At 39.3% G+C, this 27,045-nt stretch overlaps 1 protein-coding gene across 2 annotated transcripts in view; it reads right to left on the bottom strand.

Moving 5' to 3' along the window:
• RASGEF1B (RasGEF domain family member 1B) overlaps positions 1–27,045 on the bottom strand; it is a 577,487-nt gene that overhangs the window by 117,353 nt on the left and 433,089 nt on the right. For both annotated transcript variants that reach the window (XM_060012290.1, XM_060012284.1), the window contains one exon: positions 23,871–23,954. In XM_060012290.1, the coding sequence (XP_059868273.1) occupies positions 23,871–23,954 (84 nt within the window). The remainder of the gene's footprint in view (positions 1–23,870; positions 23,955–27,045) is intronic.

Raw genomic sequence — 27,045 nt, 5'->3', positions numbered from 1 at the left:
GACTTTGGTTAAGTCACTTAATGAGGTGGGCCTGTTTCAACTTTTGTAGACTGAAGTGGTGTTGAATTAAATTATCCTGAAATCTTTTTTCCTTTTAAGGTCATCATTCTTAAAAAAATTTTGAAGCTTATTAACTTTGTAATTATAAAATAATATGTATTCACTGAAGAAAAGTTTAAAAAAATGAAAAAAAAAAAACTCCGTAATATCACTGCTCAGAGACAACTGCTGTTAGTATTTTAGTTTATTTCCCTAATTCTACTTTCTATCCACACGTATATCTACATAGCATTTAAGTTCTAGACACATTTATGATGCTTCCTACCTAGGATTCCTTTACGTTAAGCGTAAAGCGAGCTGATCTTTCGGGCCACCAGACTCAAGGGTGGCCCATTCTTAGACTGACTTAGGACCTGTGAGCTGTCATCTGGCTCAGAAAGACAAGCTGAGCCAATCAGTTTAGGAATTTGGAATTGGAAGACTGAGAGGTGAAGCCAGTGAGTAATGAAGCTGAGATGAACACATGCAAGATGATAGAATAGAAGCTAACAAAAGCATTTTGAACTATGTGCAAACTGAATTTATGAGACAGCAAAAAACTATGCTTAAGGAGAGATGGTTGGCTCGGTAGAGAGAAAGATGGAGAAGAGGCCACAGGGAAATCCAGTTGCCTGAGAAAGAAGCCTTATGCTCTGTGATTTTCCAGATTCAATTTTCAAGAGATCTATCTGTCCTTGATTCCTAAGCTTTGATTGTCATGAGACTTCTGAAACATACTCAAAGCCCCTTTTATCTGAGCTGGGTCAATGTTACAGACAGCCAAAAGACACCTGCCTCAAACAATTTAAATTTGAATTGACATTTTGTATTGACTATTTCCCCAAGTTACTACATATGCTTTAAATACATAGTTTTTAATGGTTAAGTAGTATTTCATAGTATGAATACACTGTATAAGAAACCTAAATGACAACAAAGTTGATTACTTTAATGCTACTGAAATTATTACCTGGGCATTAAGAAATCTAAGACCTGTGGGTGCCCAAATGATCCAGGAAGACTTCCAATATTCTTCCATAAATTCTTTTACCTACCAGATGTGGCAACACACACACCAGCTTAGTCAGTAGAATTTAGTGTGGAGAAATCTAGCCTGCCTTCAAAAAATCCCCTGAGTACCATTTTCCTAACTGAACCCATTACAAATGTTTTTATGAGGGCTCAGTGGGTGTTTTTCCAGCTTCACCATGCCATTGTAACTCATAATAAGGCAGGCATAGCCCCACCCTAACCTAATCTTAGTCACAGGACAAGAACATCTGGGATAAAGGTCACTGAGAAGTCCAGATGAACAGGTTAGACACACAGAATCAGCACATGCACCTATACCCTAAATCTACCTATTCTTTCTTTTCTTTTTTTTTTGTTTAAATTTTTATTGGAGCATAGTTGATTTACAATGTGTTAGTTTCAGGTGTATAGCAAAGTGAATCAGTTATACATATACATATATCCACCCTTTTTTAGATTTCTTTCCCATATAGGGCATTACAGAGTATTAAGTAGAGTTCCCTGTACTATACAGTAGGTCCTTATTAGTTATATATTCTATATTTAGTAGTGTGTATATGTCAATCCCAGTCATCCAATTTATCCCTCCCTGCCCTTACCCCCTGGTAACCATAAGTTTGATTTCTGCATCTGTACTCTCTGTTTCTACATATTCCTAATAGAAAGATTGAAAGAATGTAAAATGTCATGATTGCCCTTTGTAAGAAAATGATATCAGCTCATAGATTGGCACCAATGCTTGGTAAAACCTTGGACAAGGTGTGAGGGATCCTGGCTCCGTTCTCTGTTTCGAAATATAATATCAAATGCTGCTCCTTGTGGGTTTGGAACTTGTTTGGGAAAAAAGTTTATCACCTTCCCTCATCCAAATTTTATCCACATGATAATTTGAAATTTCTCCTGTGTAGTTCTCCTTCCCAACATAATAAGAAAATTACTCTTTCTAGCTGAGTTTTTCCCAAACCCCTAAACTCACACCAATTTTCTCACAAAATTACACCAATTCAGTATTATCAGATTATATGAGAGAGAAAACCCACAGGTGTAATTAAAGCAGCAGGGGCAACTCTGAATTCGAAGTAGCCGTTCTTTGAGTGCTTTGCCTTATCTTTTTTCAGGGAATGGATGATACTCCGATGTAGCCAAACCACCTATGAAGTAAGAGACAGGGTTTTAGTGTTTATTTAGTATTACTTAGAAATGATCATGGGCCTACTTTACTCAAAGTTTAGTTCTGAGAAAATGTGAGATGGAGTGTATAAAAGCACGTTATTAAATTTTAAGCAATTAACAAATAAAATTACTTCCTTTTGCTGGAAGGTCAAGTAAGCAAAAAGGTCGAGTGAACAGAACAGACTGGATTCAAATCCTATCTATTTGACCCTAGGCAAGTTCCTCACCACTCTCTCTTTTGGTTTCCTTATCTGTAATATGGTAATATTGATGTATATTTCATCAAGGTTAAATGTATTCTGTATTAATAATGCCTTCTACATACACTAAATTAGTGAGAAGATTAAATGATGTTTGTAATGTGGTCTTATGGATATTCCTGTCTTGTTTCTGAATTAAATAGGGATGTCTCTGGTGTTTCATAGTGAGCTATGACCTCACTATTGTTTTTCAATATTATGTAAAAATATTCCTGAAAAATCTTCCAAACAAAATATAAGAAACGGAATTGATTTTATCTCCTTTCTGATATTTTATTTCTAGTTAAAGATAATATAAATCTCTGTTTAGAAAACCCCAAGAGAATCAACTAATAAAACATTAGAATTAATTTTTAAAAACGTTCAGTATGGTGATCAGATTCAAAATAAATATTCCAAATTCAAAAGCTGTTCTATGTATTAGCAACAGCCAGTTAGGAAATAGGAAAGGGGAAAAATCTCATTTATAAAAGCAATAGAATATATAAAATAATAACAATAACTTTGATTAAAATTCATGTGGTACCTTACATAAGGAAAAAGTATAATTTTTTCTGATGGAACAGAGAGAATATTGGAACTGGGAGCTATTCTTTATTCTGAACGTGATGAACAAATGTGATAAAGATGTCAATTCTTTGCAAAGTAATTTATAGTTTTAATGTACTTTTGATAAAGTTTCAAAAAAATTTTAAAACATTTCCAAAATAACTTAGAAAAAGTGATGAAGGAATATCAAAAGGTACTCTAAATCTACAAAAATCAACATAGTATGCTACCAAAAAAGAAGAGACAAAGTGCACTGGTTCTAATACTTATGAGAACTTGATATGTAAAAAAGTGAGTGACACATACTAACAGGGAAGGAATTAACTCTCCAATGATGACATGAGAACAAACTGGATAATTTAAAAAATAATCAACACAGATATTCATCTCATCCTACAAATTAAAAGTCATTCATCCCATAATTATTTAATATTGATGCCACAGAAAAACTGGAAAAAAAGAAAGGTGATAATGTTGGGTCACTCCAACACACACACACACTTGTAAACATAACCATATAAAGACAGAGATATACAGCTACAGATATTTACTTAAATGTGGAGAAGTAACATAATAGTACAACTGTATGTGAGCAGACTTCCTGGTTGTGACAACTGATCGCCTGCGTTGACCCAAGTGATCTGCTTGGACAGGAGGGGTCCTCTCAAACATCAACTATATTGTATGTGTGTCTAATACCACACATTTGGTTAAAGAAAACATCTTTCCCAGACAGAAGACTGTTTTTCAGTCTCAGTTTTGTAAGTTGCTATTTCCACCTTCCAAATTCTCACAAACAAAATTAAACAGCCAGTAGGGGAAAATAATTGTTTAAAAATATGACAGGATTATTTGTATTAATTATGTAAGTTTAACCTTAATAGTAAACATGGGTTATCTTACCTTCTCTTAAGACCCATCCTTGCCCAGCGACACATCCAACACAAATCTAATTCCACAAGCTTGAAGAGTAATGTATATAATTTATTGAAGATGGTTTTATTTGGCTGAAGGGCAGAGGTGGCAGCAAACACAAGGTTTCACTGCATAAAACACAGCAAAATATACTAAAGACCCTCTTTGCTTATCCTTCCCATCAAAGCCTCATCAATCAGAGTAGCTTCTCATCTCCCTTATCATTCTGTCCCCAAAAACCATAGTCCATTCTGGCTATTTTTCTCTTCTCTCTGCTGCTAAGTGTCTCCAAATTCTTGCTATTTTCATAACTCACCCCCTTCCATCAGTTATCTCCATATTTCCACATTTAAAAATATATTTCCATGCCTTTTCTCATCTACATTAATTTAGCCTGTATTCTCCCAACCATGACTCAATCCAATTAGCTGAGATAAAGGCTCATCATTCCCTCCTATGAGTAGAGAAATGGGGACTGGAAAAGAGAGAAAGGGAGAGATGGAAGGATTACAAACTTTCATGGTTTAATATAATTTCCTTTTATCTCTGTCATACATATAAAAAAGTCAGTATAAAAATACTAAAGTTCCAATAGAAAATGAATAAAGGATATGAACATACACAATACAGAAGCAGAAATATAAAAGACAAATGGATATAGGAAAAAATCAGCCCCACTAGTAAACAATAACGAATGAAAATATACCATGATTTAACTTAGCAAAGATTAAAAATTATAATAGTCAAGCTGATGGAGGTATAGTGAGGTTAATATTCTTTTTTTTTTTTTTTTTTTGCGGTACGCGGGCCTCTCACCGCTGTGGCCTCTCCCTCTGCGGAGCACAGGCTCCGGACGCGCAGGCTCAGCGGCCATGGCTCACGGGCCCAGCCGCTCCGCGGCATGTGGGATCCTCCCGGACCGGTGCACGAACCCGTGTCCCCTGCATCGGCAGGTGGACTCTCAACCACTGTGCCACCAGGGAAGCCCCAGTATATTCTTATATAATGCTGGTAGAAATGCAGACTGAACAATCTTTTTGAAATGCAACTAGGCAGTACACATTGTGAAATTTTAAAAGTTTCCAACCTTTGCCATTTCTAGGAATAGTTATAAAGAAATAATCAGAGAAACACACACAAATCTCTCTATAATCATGTTCATTATTTATTTTAGCATTATTTATGACAAAAGTTAAAAACAACCAGAAGGCTCAGAGTTGGCTTGTTATAAAAGTAAATTAAGCTATAGTGATACACTCAAATCTCACTTATTAAAAATCATGATTTAAAAAACCTATGTAATGATGTTGTAAATGCTCATGCAATAATATAAAGTTAAAGGTTATTTATGCATATGTTGAATAATCTCAGTTATATAATACAAATGTATGCATAAGTAGGAAGAAAATACACCATACAAATGTATGCATAAGTAGGAAGAAAATACACCAAAATATTAACTGTGGTTATCTTTGGATTGTGGAAATCTTTGTTTCCTTCTGACTGTCCCTGAATTTTCCAAATTACCCATAATGAGGAAGAATGAGAGAGTATTACTTCCAAAATCAGAAGAGATTTTTAAGAACCAAGAAAAGGGGCTTCCCTGGCGGCACAGTGGTTGAGAGTCCGCCTGCCGATGCAGGGGATACGGGTTCGTGCCCCGGTCCGGGAAGATCCCACATGCCGCGGAGCGGCTGGGCTCGTGAGCCATGGCCGCTAAGCCTGCGCGTCCGGAGCCTGTGCTCCGCAACGGGAGAGGTCACAGCAGTGAGAGGCCCGCATACCGCAAAAAAAAGAAAAAGAAGAAGAAAAAAAAAGAACCAAGAAAAGACATCCAAATTCTATTGTAGATAATCAAATGTGATTCCTGTTTGTCATTAATTGATATTTCAAACTCATGGATGAAACTAAAAGACAAAATCCCTTATCCCTGGGAGAGACTTTCTTGAGGACAGAATATAATTCTCAGGTTCCAGGTAACTTGATAAAGTTGGGGAGAATTGGAGAGAGATGTGGAGAGACAGAATTACATTAATAGAGTATAATGTGAGTTGTATGGTTTCAGGAAAAGCCTTAGTTCCTTGTTCTAAATGATAAAGTAGGCAATGAATTATTAGAAGCCATTAAAGGTGAATTATTATTGTATTTACATTTTCCCATTTGTCTGGCACAGTAGGTTTTTTAAAAAGCTCTTTCTAACAGAATACCTCCACAATTTGGTCAACAAACGGTCACATTTTTCTGTGATATTTTTGGGTTGTTTTTATCATTTATCTTTTTTTTTTTCCCCTTGCATGACCATGGACAAATCATTGTTTGGGCACCTGATGCTAAGAATAGGATTTGATATTGACCAGATACGACTGCTTAACGTACAAGCCTTCCGGCAATTACAAACGGGACACTGCATCTTAAAGCTGAAAGCTAACGTTGGAGAACTAACTCGGTTACTTTTTAAGATCATAGCTTAACCAAATCATCCATTCCTTTACCCCTGCCATCCACCTTGCAAACACGCGTTAGTCACCTGGAGGAATTAGGTAAGAAGATGAAAATAAGTAACAATAAATCCATCTTCACTGTTAGAACCATCTTAGGGTCTGATCATTCTTAGAAAGTCCAGATGCCAGTATTTTTATGGATAATATACACAGATTTCTTCTGGTCATTAAACATATCCCATATGGTTGGGATTTTATAAAGAACAAGAGCAATGTCTCAGGGGATTCTCGGGTTTTCCTATGGTATTCTAACTTTAGGGTAGTTCCAGAGCTGAACACTCCTCCAAGAGCCAACAATGCCTCTGGGGAACGCCTATAGCCAAACATGAGTTCAGAGTGCGTCTTGGGAAATAGCTTCTACCATTATAGAGCCTCAAGCCCACTCCATTCCAAGGCGGTCATGCTCCTCTTTGCTCAATCAGGGTGATTTCAGGACAACACATAAGGCAACTCAAGTCATGTGAGTGACTACACTTTTTGGAGTTTAAAAAAAAACACTTTCATTATAAAATATATTGCATATATCTTTTAAAGGGCATGAAATTTGTACGTACAAATAAGAAATCACTATTAAGAAATAGTTATAAAGGAACATCCGTATGACTATCAAGTGCAGTAAGAACATTGCCAACACCCACAGAAGCACCCCGTGAAGACTTCCTTGTCACTAGCCTCCCCTGAGTTCATTTTTTTCAAGTACTCCCTCTTCGGCTCCAGCAGGGATTCTTGGCCAAAATTTTATCAGCACTGAAGTAGTGTTAGAAAGGCTTTCCAAGAATTGTCCTTACTGTACAGTACGTGACTCTATTTTGGCATTTAATAAAAAGGCTGCTACTATTTTAAAAGATTTCTCTATTGACCATAGGAAATGGCTGTTTTCCAGGACATAAAAGGCATGTATATTCTGGAGAATAGCTTGCTTTAGCAGTTCAAAAAAATTTCATCTTGATTTTTTAATGATTATTTCTAAAGGGATAGTTTAAGCAATTTGCATTTCCCCTTTCAAATTCTGTTTATATCATTTAGCTGTTGGGCTCTTAGATTTGTCCCATCAGCTTTTATGTATGTGTGTATATGAATATATATATACATACATATATATGTATATATACACACACACATATGTGCATTTGTATGAAAATGAACGTTAACTCTGTCTGCCATATTTGTAACAAATATTTTCCCCAGACTGCTGTTTAAGAAAACGCAGAAATTCTTAACTTTGTTTATGGCATAGATTGTATTAACTTTTGCCTTCATGAATTTTCCAACAATTTTCAAATAATTTGAACAGACATTTCCAAACATTCACGAAAGTAAAGGGAATATTATAATGAGTCCAAGGTACTCATTACCCAGCACAATAATTGTCACCATTCTGCAATTCTTGTTTCGTCTATTATCTCCCATCCCCTCATTGTTCTTTTGCTGAAGTATTTTAAAGTAAATCTCAGACATAATATTATGTCACATGAGAATACTTCAGAATATATCTCTAGCTGATAAGAGCTTTTCAAATAACAACCAACACACCCATCAATATTGACAAGAGTTCCTTAATATCTAATACCCAGTCAGGCTCAGTCTTCTCTAATTTAAAAAAAGTATCATTTCAGAATAGGATTTTTGAACCCAGATTCAAATAGGGTCCATGTGCCATATTCAGTTGATATGACACTGAGGTTTCCCCTCCCTTTTAGATTCCATGCCCTGTATTTGTTGAAGAAACTGGGTCATCTGTCCTAAGGAATATCCCACTTGCTGGATTTGGATGACTGTATTCTTGTGATGTCATTTACCACATTCCTCTATCCCTTGAATTTTCTACCAAGTGTACCAAGCGATAGTTGGATCTACAGATTTGATAAAATTCAGGGCTAATTTTGGAGGACATAAGGTACTGTGAATCTCCTTTTGCATCATGTCATGGGACACACGATGTCTAAACACTATCCCACTTTTAGCGATGTTAAAATTAACTACTAATTGCAGTGATTGTAAACCTGATCTATCCTTTATAAAATTCCTAATCAACGTTTGAGCTAACATTTTTAATGGTCATTGATAACTGTTTTCTAGATCCATTAGTGCGCTAGGGCTCTAATGCACTTGAGCTTAGAAAGCCTTAATGTTTTACAATATCAGATCACTAAATATTTTCTCAGGACTTTATTGTGTGTGTGTATGTGTACTTAAACATTCAAATCTTGAATCAGCCTGAAATTCACTTCAGTGTACAGGGAAAATGAGGATTTAAATGGATTTCTTCTAGAAAGAATGTGTTCCAAGAAGGTCTTCAGACAAGTAGTCACCATGTAACACCACGTAACTAGCAATGGAATTTCTGACTGGCTACAGTGCTTTCCCTAAGGGGATCCCAAACTGTTTTCCAAACAGTTAATAATTTTTCCAATACTCTTGGTGTCCTGGCATTGGAACGTTGATTAGAGAGAGATTTCGTTATTTACAGAGACAGTAGGACTCAGACTAACAGAGTATCTGAGAAGGTTGGGGTGCTATTACATTTTCTCACAGTAAGTAAGTACTTTTATACCAGAAGGGAAAACTAAGACTTTTGTGAGTACTCAGGGTTTTGCTCAATCACTAAGTTTTCAAATTTTGAAAATGTCAGCTTTTTATTTCCATAAACCATCATCTTGCCATTGAGGGAAATAACCTTGAAAAATCTGTACGCATGACATAATGACTCAAATTTAAGCAGAAGTTGTTATACTTTCTTTTCTTCTTTAAGAAAAAGAACATAGTCACCTCTTTCCAGATGTTGGCACCTTCTGTCTTCTCCTTAAACTGGCAGAAGTGAAACTTATTGGCAGGGTAATTATTTAGGTCATTTTTTTTTTAACTACTGTAGGATAAATGGTATTAGGTACTTGATTTTAATCAGGAATAAAAAAGCTGTAAGGCTTTTCTCAATGATTTCCCTGACTACAAAAATATCCCATTCAAACTAATGCTAGGCTAATTGTGCAAAACTTTTAATCACTTTATCTCTTTGTTCAAGAGCCATCCATAGAGCCCCACTGCTTAGAGTCAAATTCAAATTCCAGTTCCTAGTTCCATGTTCTTTCACTACGGATCACCCACCCCACCAACTAGCCATCCTTTCCCCTACCACTCATTCTTCAGAGTAACTCTTCAATATTTTCACTCTAGTCTATTCTCTGAGCTTATTGTGCTTTTGCACTTGCTAATCCCTAATCTGAACACTTTTACAATTTCTCTTACCCAGTACAGAGTCTAGTTTTTTTTTTTTTTTTTTTTTTGGCTGCATTAGGTCTTCATTGCTGAGCATGGGCTTTCTCTAGTTGTGGCGAGCAAGGGCTACACTTCGTTGCAGTGTGCGGGCTTCTCATTGCGGTGGCTTCTCTTGTTGCAGAGCACAGGCTCTACGCACGTGGGCTTCGGTAGTTGTGGCATGCAGTCTCAGTAGTTGTGGCTCGCGGGTCCTAGAGAGCAGGGTCAGTAGTTGTGGCGCACGGGCTTAGTTGTTCCGCAGCATGTAGGATCTTCCCGGACCAGGGATTGAACCTGTGTCCCCTGCATTGGCAGGTAGATTCTTAACCACTGCACCACCAGGGAAGTCCCAGAGTCTAGCCTTTAAAAAAAAAAAATCCATACATATCAAGTTTAAATTTATCTACAAGCATTTGCTTGGTGGTGGCCTTTGTAGATCTCTTTGTTCTTTAAATATGCCTCTTTAGAAACAGAATGGTATAGTTTAGCATGTAAGTTTTTTTCTTTTACTGTTTACAGTATATTTGTTATGGTTGTCTAGATTGTAAGAGCAAAAGTAGTATGCTACATAGGACTTTATTTTTAGATCTTATTAAAATAAAATTCTTAAGAATTTTTAAAGGATCATTTTGATGATGTGCTTATCAAATCCACAAATGGCATAACCATGAGAGTGCGGTAGATTTTAAAAAATGGACACAATTGTCATGTCTTCTTTTCCTATCTAGACCCTTTGTAAAGTGACTTTTGAAGCTCCTCTCATCAAGATATGGAGCCTGTTTCTCCAGCCTTTGAAGGTTTCTGGCCTTAGAATTGTTTTGGCCCACAGAATACAGGGAAAATGATGGCATCCCTGTTCTGAGCTGAGGACTCATGGGGCATCTCTTGGTTTCATTTGCTTTCTTGGGACCCCTCTTCTGATATGTGGACAAGAGTAGGTTAGCCTGTTGCAGAAACCATGAGAAACCATGCAGAAAGAGACTAACCATTTCAGCTGAGGTTCTTCTAGACTCACCAGCCCCCAGCTGACCTAGCAGCTGATCACAGATGCATGAGTAAGCCCAGTCAAGTCCAAGAACCACTAAAGTGAGCCCAGCCTAAGTTCAGACACATTAGAATTAAATTGTTTTTTAATCCACTAACTTTGGGATGGCTTCATACATGGTAACATTAATGAATACAAAGGGTAAAAACTTTCACATGGCAGAATCTTGATCCTAGAATATTTTAGCATTCTACAACCATAAACTACACTATTGAGATAAAATATAACTGATTTAGGGCTTCCCTGGTGGCACAGCGGTTGAGAGTCTGCCTGCCGATGCAGGGGACACGGGTTCGTGCCCCAGTCTGGGAGGATCCCACATGCCGCGGGGCGGCTGGGCCCGTGAGCCATGGCCGCTGAGCCTGCGCGTCCGGAGCCTGTGCTCCACGACGGGAGAGGCCACAGCAGTGAGAGGCCCGCGTACCGCAAAAAAAAAAACAAAAAGCAAAAAACTGATTTAAGTACAAAGCTCTAAATTCAAGTTCAAAAAAACCAGCTGTGTGAATAGAGGATAGCAGAGATATAGCTTACTAACATATATGCAGAACACTTAGTGGCTTTGGTTGACCACAAGCATATGACTCAACCTTGTGTTTCCACTCTTACAACAAAGCTTATATGATTTTATGCTGTGTTAAATGTATAAGACCCCAAAGTGGGGTTTGTCCAGAGGACGATGATCATGATGCTGAAGGGCCTAGAGACCATCTCACACAAGGAAAAATGGAAAGCAATGCAATTGTGTACCCATTAGAGATACTGAAGGGGTAGAGTGGATAAGATAACTGCCTTCAACTATTTGAAGAGCTAACATGTGGAAGAAGACTGGACATGTTTAGTGTTATTTCATTAAAAATTAGGATCTATGAATAGAAGCTATAAGAAGGCAGATTTCAGGGCATCATAAGGAAGAAGTTGAGTTAGAGAGGCTGCATGTGTATACTGTTTAAGAATGCAAACTACACAGTCAAAGCTGGGTCTTCCACTTGCCAGCTATGGGATGCTGGGCAGTTGCCCAGTTTCCCCATCACCTGTAAAATGGAAATAATAACAGTACCATTTCGTAAAGTTGTGATAAAGATTAAATAGGATTTTTGAATACAAAATGTTTAGCTCAGTGTCTGGCATATAGTAAGCACTCAATACATTTTACTTATTATCATTAATAATAAGAGCTATTTAAATATGACATGAACTGCCTCAGGAGGTGGAAAGCTCCCTCTAAACGGAGATATTCAGAGGAGATTTGGCAGGTATTTGCAGGATAGATTTAAGCATTAGATGAGAAGTTGAGCTAGAGGACATTTAAATTAGCTTCCAGTGCTGAATAAGTCATTCTATATCCCTTAAGACAGGATAACTTCTTTAGTATCTCCCAGAATACTTAGCACTATATTTAATAAACATTTTTGATTATATAAGTGTATATTTTTCTCATAGTAAGAATCGTTCCATGCTAAAATGAAGCTGTGTGAGAATTCTTGATTTTTTTTCATCTCTTCTCCTCTAAAAGAAGCATACCACTAAATTTTATTTTTATGATTGCCATATTGACTAAAACTAAAGAGTACAAATTTTAGTGCTACAAACTCTCCATTGTGGGACATTTAAATTGGTATATTCAAAGCTCCCATCTTTTCACACTTGGCATTTCCCTATCAGAATGCGTAATTTTAAACTGGTCAGATATTTTCAAGGTACCAAAGGCTGAACTTTCTTTGGTAACTGACCAGCCATCCAAAGTCCAAGCTGGAGCCAGTAACCATTTTTCCTTCCCATTGTACAGACAGCATCTGGAAACACTGACCATGATCACTCTTGCCTTCTAAAGGCACTGTGGGCACTTCTAACTCCCACCGCAATTCTATTGAATAAAATGGATCTGGTTGATTTACCTAAACAAGCTAATATGTCTATCTCCTCAGTTATCTCATTGCTACCAGTTAAGAGGAAGGAATTCACATAGGCCAGGGTGCTGTCTTCTCCAAGTGATAAAAATCTCCCCTTTATGAGCTTCAGCATAGTAATTGGCATTAATCATCCGTGAGTAGTGTTTACTTTCCTCATTAATGAAAGTTTAGAGTCAGGTACACTAGCCAAGAAAATCTTAAAATGTGTAAGTAGGGAGAAGAGTTCTAAATTGTGGGTTTGAATGAGCTCTGAATTCTGGGTTTGCGGTGAAATGGACAAGGTATTCATAGGCACCAACAAGATTTCTGGGCCATCCATTCCTGGCGTGTGCATGCATTGTGCCACACCCGGAAGAATACAAGCTAAGAAACATGCTCCATTACCAAGAGGAGGCAGAGATACAAGCAATTTCAACAAAGTGAGAGCAGTGCTGTAATAGGAAACATATAAAGCACAGTTTAACTCAGAATAGAGGCTGTAGGAGGGACAAAAGAGAAGTAGAAGTAAACTGTTAAGACAGATTTTTAAAAAGAGGAGGGGATTAGGCAGGACCAAGTAAAAGGAACAGCATGCACAATGGCAGAGTCGTGAAGTAGAGTGCCGTGTAGGATTTGGGGGAAATGAGTAATGGGAGCTGAGGCGAGAGGAGGGGGAGTATTTCACACATGCCTCCCTCAACTATTTAGAGAGATGCAGACTAGCTCAGTAGTCTGTGGAAAGCCATTCCACCTTTTAGTCAAGTAAGTAACTTGATCATATTTGCAATTTGAAAGGTTAACTCTGTAGTGATACTGATGAGGTATTGAAAGAAGAGGATGAAAGTGAAGGTAGGGAAACCAGTTAGAGGGTTCCTTAGGAACCAGATGAGAGATGAGGAAAGCCTTAATTACAGCAATCACAATGGGAAAGGAGAAGGTGAGATATTAAGGATTTAGAACCATCCCAGTTGGATGGCTGACTGAAAGGATGAGGTCGGGGGAAAGAATTATGGGTGATACCCAAGAACCTGGCTTGAATTTCTGGGTAGAAGGTAGGAACATTCACTGAGAGAGGAACAGAACATCTGTAGAGCAGGGGAATCAGAAGACCAGAAAGAGGCACTGACTAGTTTAGTTTCAATCGTGTTGAGCAAATGAAACATGAAAATAAAGAATACTGCTCAAGAAGAGAGAGTTGATTTTTTTTTTTAAGTGCACCAGGAATGGAACACTGGGGAACTCAGAACTGGAGGTATTATTGAGGGCAGATGAAATAGCAAAAGAGACTGAGAAGGTCAGATGAGAATTAGAAGAGTCAGCTCTCATAAAATCCCTCAAGAGAGGAACAACTTTCGAGAAGAGGTCAACTGAGTCAAGTTCGAGAAGAATTGAAGTGTACTCTGGGTATTAGCAGTTAGGATTTTCCTATTGACCTTGGCAAGATCACTTTCACTGGTGCAGCGAAGGAAGGAAACAACTTCCATGTCACAAAGCATGAGAACATTTTCTCTCTCTCACTCTCTATCTTTTTCTATTTTGTTTTAATCTCAACATGTCTCTTATCGCTGATTCTCTTTGAAAGTCCTTAGTGTAAAAATTGCAGTTTCTGCCTTTTGCAAATGAATAGACGCTTTTAAGAGTTATTCTGTAAGTAAATGTCTTTTAAGGTAAAGTTGAATTTTTTCACTAAGCTGTTCGTTAGAGAGGTTTCAGAAGGCATTTAATGAAAAGCAGCCTGAACCCAGGTAATTTGAAAACAGCGATCTCAGATAAACAAAATGAGAATTTCTTTCCCTTTCTTTTTCTACCACTTCCCCGTCCTCAGTAACCAGCTGAGATATGGAAAGAATTAAGCTTGGTGCGTTGGGGACATAAATAACGAATAAGGCACAATTCTGCCCCCTCACAAGGAGATTACAAGCCTCTGCAAAAAGGCAGACACACAATCAGCCAACCCTAAAGTAAGGTAAGCTGAAAAAAACGTTCATAGCAGTAAAAGCAAAGTTCTATGGGGGCCCAAATGTAATTCCCCATCTCTCATAAAACCCAGGAAATGACCTTTAAAAACATAGACACAGTTGGGGAGTTCATCGCACCACTAATTACCTCCCTACTCTTCAGACCATAAACTTTTATGCAATCTGCTCTCTGTTCACTAAAGAGAACAGATGCCTTTATTTTACCAGGCATCCAAACTGCCTACCTGAAAAAGGCATTAGTGGCAAGTGGAGATTTCAGCTCTACCCTTGTCTGTATGGTGATTCTTTTGTTACATTGAACTTTAATAATACCACTTTGACCCTTTTCATTGAGAGTGTTAAAGTTCTTAAAATTAAATGCATTGCCTCATGGATTAGGTGAGTACCAAGCCTCCTTCTTCCAGAGGAGATAAACTGGGACACCCAAATATATGGAATGGCTTCTGAGGAATACTATTTTGATCTGAGTAACATCATGGTGTTATCTTTGCAGTTCATACCCCCTTTAAAGTCCTTTGTAAAGCAACTGCCTTTACAGGGGCAACCTAACGCTGCATGCTCACACATTATTTCCCTATTGTGCAGGGTTGCTATTTATAATGGGCCTTTTGGAAAATGAAAATCTAAGGTTGGTTAACTGTAGCCAGAGTGATCCATAATATAAGCCGGGTCATACTTTTTTTGGCATCCTTCTGCATCCTCTCAGGAAACTTTGATTATATTTCAACTAGGAATAAAAAAGAGATTGTCCAAATAAATTTTTTAAAAAATCTCTCCAGCAGGTGGTTAAGGCATAGGTTCTTAAGTCAAGCATGCCCGGTTTTGGATGCCAACTGTACGGTTTGCCAGTCTGTGACCTTGAATAAGTTCTTTACCCTTTCCAGGCTTCATTTGTAAAACGATTTAATGAGAGACCGGATATTAAGAACTCAGGGTAGTGTTTGGCACAGAGTTCTCAAACAATGGGAGCTATTATAATAATGATTATTGCTGTTATTGTTTATACCAAATTGCCCTGAATTACTGTTTATAGCACACGGCCTCACACTTGGAAGACATTCAATGTCTGTTTATTTCTTAGTGGAAAGAAGCAGCTGGCATAGAATGCTTAGAATGCAATATTTCCAAGAGGAGCTTCCTTTGGCTTTCTCAAGGGTACCCCGAGTACTGAGAAGGTAGCAAAACTACATAAATTCTGCATTAATTCTGCTGATAATGTTGTAGTGCTATGTCTCAGAATATAGTGATATTATGTTTTTCTGATCTATGTGAATAGAGTACCTGCATACGATGCCAATCCCAGGTCATCTTTTTTCCCTGTTTTCAGGTGGGACAAATTAAAGTTTCTTTTTTGGTCAATAACAAAACAGGCAATATTTTTACTTAGCATTTTTCCATCAGAAGTTCCACATGGTATTTTGCAACCAGGTTCTGAGAGAGAAATCAAGGCAGCGTTAATGGGAAAGTGTCACCACATTGAGACAAGAAAAGAATAAACAATAGTTCTATATAATACAAATATGACTCTGAGACCTTTGATAATGGCATGGTCCCCAATAGTAAGGGTCTGGTGATTATATGTGTGTATGTGCCGTTAACAAAACATTTATCTCACATGTAAATTTAAACATCAAGTACTTTGCAGTTGGGTCATACATATTGTATCATACATTTCAGCCTTTAGAGATAAGCTGTAAAGCAAGATCAGAGAACAAGAATGATTTTTAGGGCTTCCCTGGTGGTGCAGTGGTTGAGAGTCTGCCTGCCGATGCAGGGGACACGGGTTCGTGCCCCGGTCCGGGAAGATCCCACATGCCACGGAGCGGCTGGGCCTGTGAGCCATGGCCGCTGAGCCTGTGCATCCGGAGCCTGTGCTCCGCAACGGGAGAGGCCACAACAGTGAGAGGCTGGCGTACCGCCAAAAAAAAAAGGAATGATTTTTAAGTTCGCTATTTCCCATTTTTATAGTGTATAAGCATCTACCTGTCTCTGAATTAATGAATTTTATAAGCCTAATAAAATATATTCTATAGATATTGTTTCACTTATTTCCTGTAGGCTTTGGGATCTGGAATTGAATATGTTTCTGTGCTTACATGAGGACATAAATTGAACTGCCATTGGTTTAACCATATTTGTTCAACCTTATTCCAACTCTTTGGAGCTTACAAAGTCTGTTTATAGAGTCATCTTGCCTGTTAGGAATGTTAGGATGGAAAGACTTCTTGTCCTTGTGTGTCAGGCTGCATTTCTTACCCAGTTGAACTCTTACCAATGGACCTAATGTAGTAAATTTCAGCCTAGGTTTTGGTTGAGTGGTAGTGAGAATCCAGGAATATAAATTTAGGGCAAATATATTTTCACCTCTAGTTACTTGATACTTATAGGACAGTGCTAATGGTATTGATTAAAATTTTTTCTTGTCTTTTGTAGATATAGTAGCCCACTCACATAGAGTACTATTCAACAACCATTGTGAACGAGGATACGAAGGTGAAGATAGCTGAATAACAAACTAAAATTCCATATTCATGTAACCATCAGTTGACAAACACTACCTGCCTATTGTGTGAATGTCATGTGTCAGGCATTTTGGGCGAAGAGATGATGGGGGAAAATGACATGGACTCTAACGTGGGGTAGCAGTAAGAGTCCTGATGATGTCGATGTTTTAGAGGGTTAATTTACTAAGCCAAAATAATGTGTTATTTTATGTTAATAAAAGGAGAGTTGATCTAGAATGAGGTATGAGGTAACAGTTCACTTTTCCCATAAAATCCTGTGTAACTGAGTTACAGCAAAAGCTGAAACCCAAGTTGATTCCCTAGAGCCCCGGGGAGTCCATACCTGCTTCAGATGATGAAAGAACAGAATATTATGCCAAATACATGAAGATATTTATACATATTTCCAAACTAATGACAGCTCCTACATACAATAAGTATCAATAGAAATGTTATTTGACCAGATAACGAGTTCCACTACAGCGCTTGAATTTGAGCATTTTCAGTAGAAATTTGTTTGCCTCAGTTCTAAGGAGAGCTTCTCCAAAATTCAGGATATGATAGATACCTAGGTTTACTATGTTAGAGCTCAAAGATGGGGTTCTCTGCTGAGCAGAGTTCTGTTCATCACCTTATCCTCAGGACCAGAAGTTAGCCTCCTTAACTCTTCTTCCTCATCCAGGCTTGATTTGGAAGACAGGTATCAGCAACTCAGCATTTTCATCCCTTTAACTGATATTTACTGTGCCAGGCTCTGCTTTCTACCTTCACTGGATCCTAAGCGACTTCTCATAGGGCATGCAGCCCACTTTCTCCCCTGCTTTAATTGTGTGCTAGGATACCACTGCAGCTACTGTACCAATGGCCAGACTAGTAGTGGTGTAGTCAAGGTGGAAGTTGATTTCTGTCTCAGGCAATAGCAGTCTGAAAACAAGCAGGCAATGGTTCTATGTTGTTTCTCTGCCATCCTCTCTTGGTCTAAGGTGGCTGTTTCAGCTTCTGCTACCATATTTGTATTCCAGCCAGCAAGTGGGGTCTGCCTTTCTTATGAAGGGCATGACTGAGACATTGAATACATCCCCTCCATTCATATCCCACTGGCCACATTCACATCATATGGCCACATCTAACTGCAAGGGAGGCTGAAAAATGTGCTCTTTAGCTGGGTGTATGCCCAACTAAATCCTACTATCTTAGAGGAAGAAGAAAATCGACCCCTTAACTTGAAAGTTTCTTCACCTTGTCACAAGAAGGCCTAGAAGAAAAATATTCGGCTTAATGTATTTTGCCTCAGTGACCAGAAGCTAAATGTATAAAGAAAGAGATCCAGTAAAATCAGGGGCACTCACCCTCAAAAAGTTATGTTTATCTACAACTGTAGCAATTATAGTAGATTCCTGTGCTCAAAATTATTATTATCTTTTGATTATTCTATTCCTGACTTCTGGTATTGTTTTTGGAAGCAGCAATAGGCCACAGAGTAGCTTGTGGGTTGGCTTCTCCATCTTCCTGGGTCACTTAGAGCCCTAAACATTAAGTCCCAAGCTACTTCTCATAGAATTGGTGCTGCCTATTCAGACCCAGACATGATATAATGAGGTAACGTTCAGTGATTCTCAACGGGTCATGACTTAGAAGACTATTCTTAAAATGGCCCTTGTTGGCTAAGCTAAATTTTCCTTTGGTAAGAAAAATTCTCCAGTGCTAAAAGAAGCTAAAGATCAATCTGCAAAACGGGGCACCTCTGTCTGTTTTCTTCCCATAGATGCCTCCCAATTTTGAAACAAAGCAGCTCTATATTTTGTTGATTCTGAGTTCACCAGTTCCTTTCTTTTTATCTGTTGTTTATCCAGTTACTTCCATCTAGCTCTTCCAGTTTCCCCTTCACTCACCCAGAAATACAGAAGGCCCAGGGAGCCTCGATAACTTTCTTAGCCACCCTTCCATGTAATAACACTGCTATCCTGCAAAGCTGTTTATCTACCTCCATTTCCTTCTGGTAAAATCAAATAATGCATTAAAGTTACATCTTTAGACTGAGGACAAGTTTACCTGTCACTTAAATTCTACTGAGAAAGGTAGGTTGGCACAGCCATGGTCATGGGCAGCTCTTAATCCAAAACAGCTCCCTCTGCTTGTGTATTCTACGCAGCTTTCAGCGGTCAAGGCACTTTATTGGGTCGTTTTGACTTGGCATGAGCTGCGCAATGCTTTGCTGAGTTGAACTAATACTTCTCTCGGCCCACTATCCTGTCTCGTCAGTAGCACCAGTGAGAATTTTGTGGGAGAGCCTGGAAGTTGAATTTTATGTCATCTTCCAATGTTACCTATCTCCCTAAATCCCTGCTTTTGTTTCCATCATTATTCTCTAATTCCCTTTCAGTAGTCCACTTTGAATCTGCCATTAATTTATTGAAATTCTCCAATCCCTTTTGCATTTACTGTTAGCCTGTGCAACCTCTTGGGGGGAACATGTTTACTGTCAAATACATTAAAGTAGTCTGTCTTAATTCATTCTCCAGAGTATCTCTTACAAATGACAAAGTCCTCTACTTATAACATTGTGGCATTTGGGGAAGTAAGTTCATCCTGAGTTTTCACAACAATATTTAGCTGCTGCAAAGTCAAGAAAGAAAAAGCTGCCAGGTCATCCCCAGGAATTCCCAAGACACATATTTTTCTCATTTGCATTCTTATTTACATAAATTTGTATGCTCCATTCAAAAGGCGCTGATTCCAATTATGTAAAATAAAACAGGAAACTCTTCTATGTCTGAGAGTGGATAATCACACATCCCAGGCTTGCTTGCTGCCCAGAGTGATTTCCAGGGCTTCTCCCCTGAAAAGAAGGAAGTTTCCCTCCTTTATTCCTACCCTCTAATCATAACCACTAATGAAAAGAGTTATCATTTAATGGTAAGATTGGAGTTGGCTCCAAAATATTCTTTTTTCTATTATGAACTCACATTGGAATCGTCTGTTTTCCAACTGGTGTTTTCCCAACACCTTTCCTCCCCTCCACCACCCGTAGGAAGGAAACACTGGTCCTTGGTTCAGCTTGGGGTACCCTAATTTGGGTGGTAGAAATTGCCTCTGGGTCCAGCTTGCAGCTTTTTACCCAACAGAAACTTTCTTGGCAGTGAGTAAGAGAGTTTGGATTCTGGGCAGATTAACCATAGGTTTTAATTATCCACCCCCAATGCTGCCTTCCACTGACCCCTATAATTAAAGCTTGACTTTCTTACATATTTGGCATCATTTTCCCCTCCAGGTGGATGGATCACAGAGCTGATTGCAAAACGAATTCCTTAGAGTATTTTACAGAACATGTGTTAAGCCCAGAAGCCAGAGCTATGGGGAGAAAAAAGGGCAAGAGTATCCTTTGGGAGCAGCCCCATTCATCCCAGGACAGTCCTAGTGTCACTGTGCAGAAAGACACCTACCTGCTCACTCCGCCCTGGGCGGGAAGGAGACCTGAGGAACACACAGTGAAATATCATTGAACCAAGAATGGTCATACTGCACTTGATTTCCTTCTGCTCTCTGACAAGCATTTCCCAAAGTTACTCTCTACCGTTTCTATACTGCTGTTAGTGTTTCTAATCAGGTCTAGGAAAACATCCAGTAAGCTCTGGACTATCTATTGGATTGAAGTGAAATTTAGTCAGAAAAGACCCCTCCAGCATTCATGGACTTCTGACCTCAGCCTTTGAAACAGCTTCTTTCCATTCCCACAGAGTGGTGTTCTGTTTAGAACCTATATAGAGTCAAAGGAGGCGGGGCTGGAGGGGACTGAGGCCAGGGGAAGGCAGTGAAATGGAGCTGTTACTAACACATTTTGTGATGTTCAGGGAGTGTTTTGTTTGTTTGTTGTTTTAATCTTTGGGTCAAAGGATACTCCTTTTACTTGGAACTGAAGTCAGCAGAGGGGAAGTGCAGACCTTACTGAACCCGAAGTACAGAAAGTCAGTCCCTAGAAGCTTGGGTTGCTCCCCTGCTACGCCTGCAAAACCTCAGCGGGCTGACAGCGGGAAGGAGACTTCCTGTTCGACTGGGAGTTTGCACTCTGCAGAAAGCTGTCTTGGCAGGACTTGCCGCCAAGGCAAAATTACCAGGAATTGCTGGGAAAATAGATTCATTTCCTTTTCAAAACTACAAAAGCTTCAGTTCTGCCCACATATATATAAGTTGGAGAGAAAAGCCCTACTGAAAGAACTTTTGTTTGTTTTTGACTCGTCTGAACAGTGACTACGTTTCATCCTAGTCCTTGGAGTGTGTGTGGTCCAGAGATGCACCACTGTAGCAAAGGATAGGAAGGTGGCTGCTATCCCAGGTAGACTGGCCCTTCAGTTAAGGTGTGCCTGGAAAGTGTCCTTGACGTACTCACCAGAGTTTTGCCTCCCTTCCTGATGTAACAGGAAAGAGCCAAATCTGACTACATGTTGGATCTGTTTCTTTCACTTTAACCTTTTCTTTCCCCTGCTTTTGTTCACTGAAAGGATACTGTCTATACATAATGGCCTGCCTCGGGGAACCCTGCCTCTCTGCCTAAATGTTAAACCAAAGTGCCTTTGTTCAGGGAAGCATCCTGACCCTGTCCACCGGTGGATGGCTGCAAGGAAGAAGAAATTAACACACCCCCTCCCCCAAGGCTGGCCATTCCAGGTGATATTTGCAAAACTTATGGCCTTTTTTTACTTTACTTCCTCATCTCCTCCCCCTTCTCTGCTCTATAAAAGAAACTGGCATCCAAACCCTGATAAGACGTTTTTTTGGAGACATTAGTCTGCCATCTTCTCGGTCTGCCGGCTTTCCGAATAAAGTCGTATTCCTTGACTCAACACCTTGTCTCCCGATTTATTGGCCTGTCGTGTGGCGAGCAGAGCAAGCTTGGACTCGGTAACACTGACATATAACACGCCCCAGCTCCCATTTCTTGGGATAAGCAAATTGAGCACGTGTTTCCTCTAAGTTTACCACGTGTATAGCATTTCACTTATTCATTCATTCAACTCATTTGCATAATTCATTGAGTATTTGGATACATAGTGAACAAAATGGTTAAAAAAATCCTTGCTCTTGTGAATTTATATTAAATTGTTTAATTCTTTTTTAAAAAAATAAATAAATGTATTTATTTATTTATTTTTGGCGGAGTTGGGTCTTTGTTGCTGCGTGCAGGCTTTCTCTAGTTGCGGTGAGCAGGGGCTACTCTTCATTGCTGTGCGCAGGCTTCTCATTGCGGTGGCTTCTCTTGTTGCGGAGCACGGGCTCTAGGCTCATGGGCTTCAGTAGTTGTGGTACATGGGCTCCAGAGAGCAGGCTCAGTAGTTGTGGCGCACCGGCTTAGCTGCTCCACGGCATGTGGGATCTTCCTGGACCAGGGCTCGAACCCATGTCCTCTGCATTGGCAGGCAGATTCTTAACCACTGTGCCACCAGGGAAGCCCTAAATTGTTTAATTCTGATGACAGTCCCGTGAGGCAGTAGTATTATTATGAAGCCCTCTTTACAGGTGATTTTCTCAGTCACAGAGCCAGTGAACGGTGGAGCCGGGATTTGAACCCAGGCAGCCGGACGCCATTAAGCCCACACTCTTAACCATCCAGCTCCACACTCCCTAGTGGGACTGATGGGTGTGATTTCAGGTTCAGAACAGGTGCAGTTTAGCCAGATACCTGTAATTTCTCTTCTGGAGGCAAAGTCTTTCATTCCACAACATAATTTAAATAACAAATATATTTGAAAGAGGTAGTATGGTGGTTGGATTTCACACTAAGACGTTGAAGCGGATCAGAGTTTGCACCCCAAAATATGCCACTTCGGCATAAGGATTATCTTGAGCCAAAGGCAATTGAGAAATAACAGATGTAGGAAAAGCTCTCTGCCCTCTCCCTTTCTGTCTAAAAGTAGAACATAAATTTCCCTTTGTAAAGGTAACATAAATTTGTAAAGGTGTCTTTCTTTCCCATACCAGGAAGAAGATGACTTTTAATCACTGGAGATGATTCTTATCAATAGAAAAGGTACCAACGTGAGTTTGCATAACAAACCTTACGAAATAACACAATCTTCCATTAATTGTCCCCACATATTTACCATCTCACAATTTATGGCCCAGAGAAGCCCAAACCCCTTTTCCTTTCTCTTGTCACTTCTCCACAGTTAATCACTCTTTGTTAAAATGGTATATAAGCCCCAAATACAATTGCTTCTTTGGGTCTTCACTTCTTTTCTATGAAGGCCTCTTTATTCATAATAATAATAAATCTTTCCTCCTGTGTACCCATCTTTTTTTTTTTTTTTTTTAGTTTAATTTTCATCACCCCAGGTACTAAGCCTAGAAGAGAAGAGGAAAAAGGTTTTTTCCCTCTCCTATTATGTAAATGACTAAAAGCCACCTCTTTCTTTCTAATAAGTTCTGATAGGCGGGGAAGGTGGTCAAAGAGCTGAGAAAGCAGGGCACTGAAGGGAGTTGGGGAGGGCATCATCAAAATGCAAGGGCGGGCAGAAGCTGAGGCCAGGGCATCTCAGCTCCATGTCAGTCAGCTCAACATTTTGCCTAGGGCAAATGCAACTAGGGCAAACCAAATAGGTCAAAATTTGGATTTTTATCAATCACTTTTATGAGATCAATTTGATGATGTCACCCAGATAGCTCAAAACAAAAAGAAAGAACAGCCAACAGGCTCAAATCATACTGTTCAACAAGAAATGAATTCATTCTTACTTTGCCAATTGGCTTCTCAATTGGAGGGCTTGTAAAGCAGATTGGAGTAATGCTGCTGTACATTGAAGGTTTCCATTGCTGGTCCTATGAGAAAGGAAACAGAGAGAGATTTCAGGGACTTGGCTGGCCTTTCTGCTGCATGAAGCCATTTCCCTGCTTCCCACAATAGTGCCTCAAGCACTTAACCGTAATGGTTGTCACTTGAAATACCTGAGTCAGCGTTTTTGCACAGGCATCTTCAGTTTGCAGTCTGTGCAAACTCATTTAACCTTTTACAGGGTTATATTACAAAACCTTTTATGACATTTTGAAGGAATGTTGACAAAAGTGCAGAATATTTTCAGCATAATCTGTTAAGGCATCCTTCTAGAACATAGATTAGACTATGTGAATCTTTTTTTTTTAAGTAACTTTATTAATATCTCATCTCATTGCATAAAAACACTGACCACAGTTAAACTTCTGGTTTTGAAATATCTGATTCTATATGGGATACTGTCCAAAGTTCTCTACCTGCTTTTCAGAACACTCCAAAATGTGGCTCTTTTTCACTTTTTTGCTTTAGTTCCAACTCTGTCTTACAGTTTAACCTAAACCTCAAGCCACATTTGGCCAATGTGTTTTTCTTAAGTAGACTCCAATCTATGCCTTTGTTTATACTGTTCCTAGTTCCTAAAAGATCCTTTCCTCACTATCTGTCTATGACTTCCTACCTGTCCTAAAAAGCCCAGCTCAGATTCCCTAAGAAACATTTCTCTATATTTCTCCACTCTGGCGAGAGTCAGAATACATTTCTCCCTAACACAGGATCCACACACAGCAAGTCTCCTACATATGAACCTTCATGCTGTGAACTTTCAAAGATGCGAACATGCGTTCGCATGTTCAATCACGTAAGTTAGTTCACGTGTCTGGCATACATTGTCACGTGCGTGCATCCTCTACAAGTGGTTGTGCTTTTGTGTACTTTACTGTACAGTATTGTATAGAGTACAGTAACACAGTATCTTTATTTCAAGCCCAGGATGTCTGGAAGCAAATGTAAAAGCAGTGGTATATAGTCGATTGTGTTAGTTGGGTACCTAGGCTAACTTTGCTGGACTTAGGAACAAATTGGACTTATGAATGTGCTCTCGGAACTGAACTCGTTCCTATTTAGGGGACTTACTGTACTATTATTAGAGTACTTGACACTATCTGCTGGGAAGGTGAGCTACTGAAGACAGGACTCATGTCTTAGCTATCTTTGTATCCTTCACAATCTAACACAGGTCTCATGCATTGCTCTGGTCTGAATATGTCCCTCCAAAATTTATACGTTAAAATCCTAAGCCCCAAAGATAGTATTAGGAGGTGGTGCCTTTGGGAAGTGATTTGGGAAGCTAATGGGATTAATGTCCTTGTAAAAGAGGTCCCAGGGTGCTTGCTGGCCCCCTTCCCATGTGAGGATACAAGTAGAAGTCTGCGACCTGGAAGAGGCCACTCACTCGACCATGCTGACACCCTGATCTCAGACTTCCAGCCTCCAGAACTGTGAGAAATAAATATCTGCTGTTTATAAGCTCCCCAGTCTGTGGTATTTTGTTACAGCAGCCTGAAGGGACTAAGACATAGATGTAGGTGTTTTCCATTAGAGCACTCTTCCCTTTCGTCAGCTGAATCTTTTCTTTATGTAGAAACATCCCAGCAGATCCAGCTCTCTCCAGCCCCCAGCTCTGACTCTCACTACACACATTTTTCGGTGTCATTAGAGGAAACATCAAGAGACTTGTTATTGAAAAAAACCTTAACTATAGGTACCAACAACCCCATAAAATAAAAATGACCTTTAAAAACGAATCAGCAAGCATTGACCCATCCCCACCACCCGCTGTCCATTAATTGGCCATGTTTCTTGAGTGAAAGGAAGATTTTTCAGTGGTCTTAGCAAAGGAATGGAGTATGACCCTCTGGAATCTCTACCCCTGCTGTTACTAATTATCTTACTCTGGGCAAATTACTTGTACTTTCTACCAGGGTGGCCCTGCCTGTAAATGTGGTTTGTGTTATTTACACACATCTCGCAGGGTATTTTGAGACTAACTGTGGAGCTATCTGTGGCCTGGAAATGCAAAGCATAATTCCTGAGGAAGAGGCCCTGCAGTCTACCCCCAGGATAAGCCATTCAAACCTCTGACTTCTTCCCGTGGTCTGGAAACAAGGGTTATGGTTGGATTCCGAGGGATGTGGATTTCTGTCCATTAGGAGTTAAACTGAGACTAGCAACTCATTTCACAGGTCATGTTCCAGCCATCAAAGTTTAATTACTACCAAACCCACTGGCCTAGGTCCCAACCATGTTAATGCATGCATGAAAGAAAGTTCCAAAGGATCCAGTTACCCAATTCCACCTTTCAGAGATAAAAAGACATTGAATGGCACCAGGGAAAAGGCCAAAATACATCAACTGAGACTGCAACTTTTTTTTTTTTAATGAAAATAACAGGTTCAGTGTTGATGATCAGGACACATGATTCAGTTTCAAGGAAGTCAATCTGCAGATGCAGAAGATGAATCTGAAAAACTCTGCCTTCCTTCTGACGCTGGTCCGGTTGCTATGGCAACATGTAGCTAGTTTTCTTAGGTTGTTGTGGAGCTTGATTTTCTTTAGACCAAGGAGTCCCTTGATACAATTGCACTGGGTATACTTAAGACAAAAACAACCCAAGAGTCACAAAGTATAGACTTCTTACCTAGAAATTATTTATGTGGTGGGAAAATATGTGATGATTCTGCACCATATATAAAAGGGTATTTCTGAAATAATGGGTTCACATGCAAAATACAGAGTAGTCAGGGGTATATAGTTATTACTGAATATTATTTCCCTTTCCCTATCTCCTTTCCTCATTTCAGGCTTTCCACACAGGGTTTGCTGTTGCTGTTGTTTGGATGGTTGAGCGGCTAGTGTTAAAGAGTTGTCCCCCATCTAACTCACCACTTGCTAAATATGGGGACAGGGCACTGAGGATGGACTTGGACAAAGTGGAATGAGAGAGAATTAGAGAAAAGTTGTTGAAGCCTCAGGCAAGTCGGCCATCCTCTAGCTCTCTGCAAAATAAGGGCAAAATTGCCCCTTTATCTTCTTCCCATCATAACTTCAGAGCATTCCTGAGAAGCTACGGAACCACTCAGA

This window comes from Delphinus delphis, chromosome 5 (genome assembly GCF_949987515.2).
Source record: "Delphinus delphis chromosome 5, mDelDel1.2, whole genome shotgun sequence".
Lineage (NCBI taxonomy): Eukaryota > Metazoa > Chordata > Mammalia > Artiodactyla > Delphinidae > Delphinus > Delphinus delphis.
Note: the sequence above shows the minus strand (reverse complement) of the source record. Positions and strands in the feature narration are given on the sequence as shown.